The sequence below is a fragment of the Parus major genome, chromosome 26, assembly GCF_001522545.3.
Source record: "Parus major isolate Abel chromosome 26, Parus_major1.1, whole genome shotgun sequence".
Taxonomy (NCBI): domain Eukaryota; kingdom Metazoa; phylum Chordata; class Aves; order Passeriformes; family Paridae; genus Parus; species Parus major.
Window position 1 is genome coordinate 5,846,920 of NC_031795.1, and position 1,143 is coordinate 5,848,062.

General features: G+C 55.8%; 1 protein-coding gene across 1 annotated transcript in view; it reads left to right on the forward strand.

The window, feature by feature from the left end:
• CAMK1G (calcium/calmodulin dependent protein kinase IG) overlaps positions 1–1,143 on the forward strand; it is a 14,617-nt gene that overhangs the window by 10,742 nt on the left and 2,732 nt on the right. Inside the window, exon 10 of the mRNA XM_015650557.3 lies at positions 695–782. Within this exon, the coding sequence (XP_015506043.1) occupies positions 695–782 (88 nt within the window). The remainder of the gene's footprint in view (positions 1–694; positions 783–1,143) is intronic.

The following is a 1,143-nucleotide window of genomic DNA, read 5'->3' on the forward strand; positions in this document are numbered from 1 at the left end:
TCCCCAGGATCAGGAGCATCCCTGGGATCAGGAGTGTCCCCAGGAACAGGAATGTCCCCAGGATCAGGAGTGTCCCCAGGAACAGGAACATCTCTGGGATCCAGTGTCCCCAGGATCAGAAATGTCCCCAGGACCCAGAGTGTCCCCAGGAACAGGAATGTCCCCAGGATCAGGAGTGTCCCCAGGACCCAGAGTGTCCCCAGGATCAGGAGTGTCCCCAGGATCAGGAATGTCCCCAGGATCAGGAGTGTCCCCAGGATCAGGAGTGTCCCCAGGAACAGGAATGTCCCCAGGAACAGGAATGTCCCCAGGACCCAGAGTGTCCCCAGGACCCAGAGTGTCCCCAGGGATCAGGAGTGTCCCCAGGATCAGGAATGTCCCCACCCCATCATTAACGTCACCGCCTCCCCCGCGCTCCCGGGCTGGCTCCTCGTGTGCAAAGCAAGCAAATGATGAATAATTAAAGATGCAATTTGTGCATATTTGCCTCCACAAACAGAGGCAGGGGAGAAATCCCACCCTGAGCTTTCCCAGGCTTTGAAGTGTGTGTTTGTGTTACATTTTGTTGCTGTTTTTCCTTTGGGTTTAATTATTGCTGATTGAACGTACAAAGCAGTTCAGTGCTTCCAGAATGTGGAATGCCTTACAAATGCCATCTGCCTACGAGCCCATTTTCTCCTCTTCCCATCTGCAGGATTAATGGAAATACAGCCCTTCACCATGACATCTACCCATCTGTCAGCGCTCAGATCCAGAAAAACTTCGCAAAGAGCAAATGGAGGGTAAGTGGCTGCTGCTGGGAGCCCACAGCCATTTCTCCAACAAGTGCAGTCGCTGTGAGCCAGCGCTGAGCAGCCTTCAGCTGGGTGGGTATCACCCCAAAGCTGGGATCCTCCAGGGCTGGCAGTGCCTGATGTTCACAGGCTGTTTGGAGCAATATTCCCTGCTGCACAGGGAGCTGGGAGATCCACCACAAACACCCAGGGGCCTCACCAGGAGAGCAGAGGGCAGGGGGGCATTTCCAGCTGTGCCCATCTTCCTCGGCTGGAAGGAGCCTGCAGCCCATGGGAAACGTGGTGTTAATGGCAGGAATGTGCCCGTGCCAAGCAGCCAGTGCTGGCAGCCTGGTGTCACCTGGGGGGG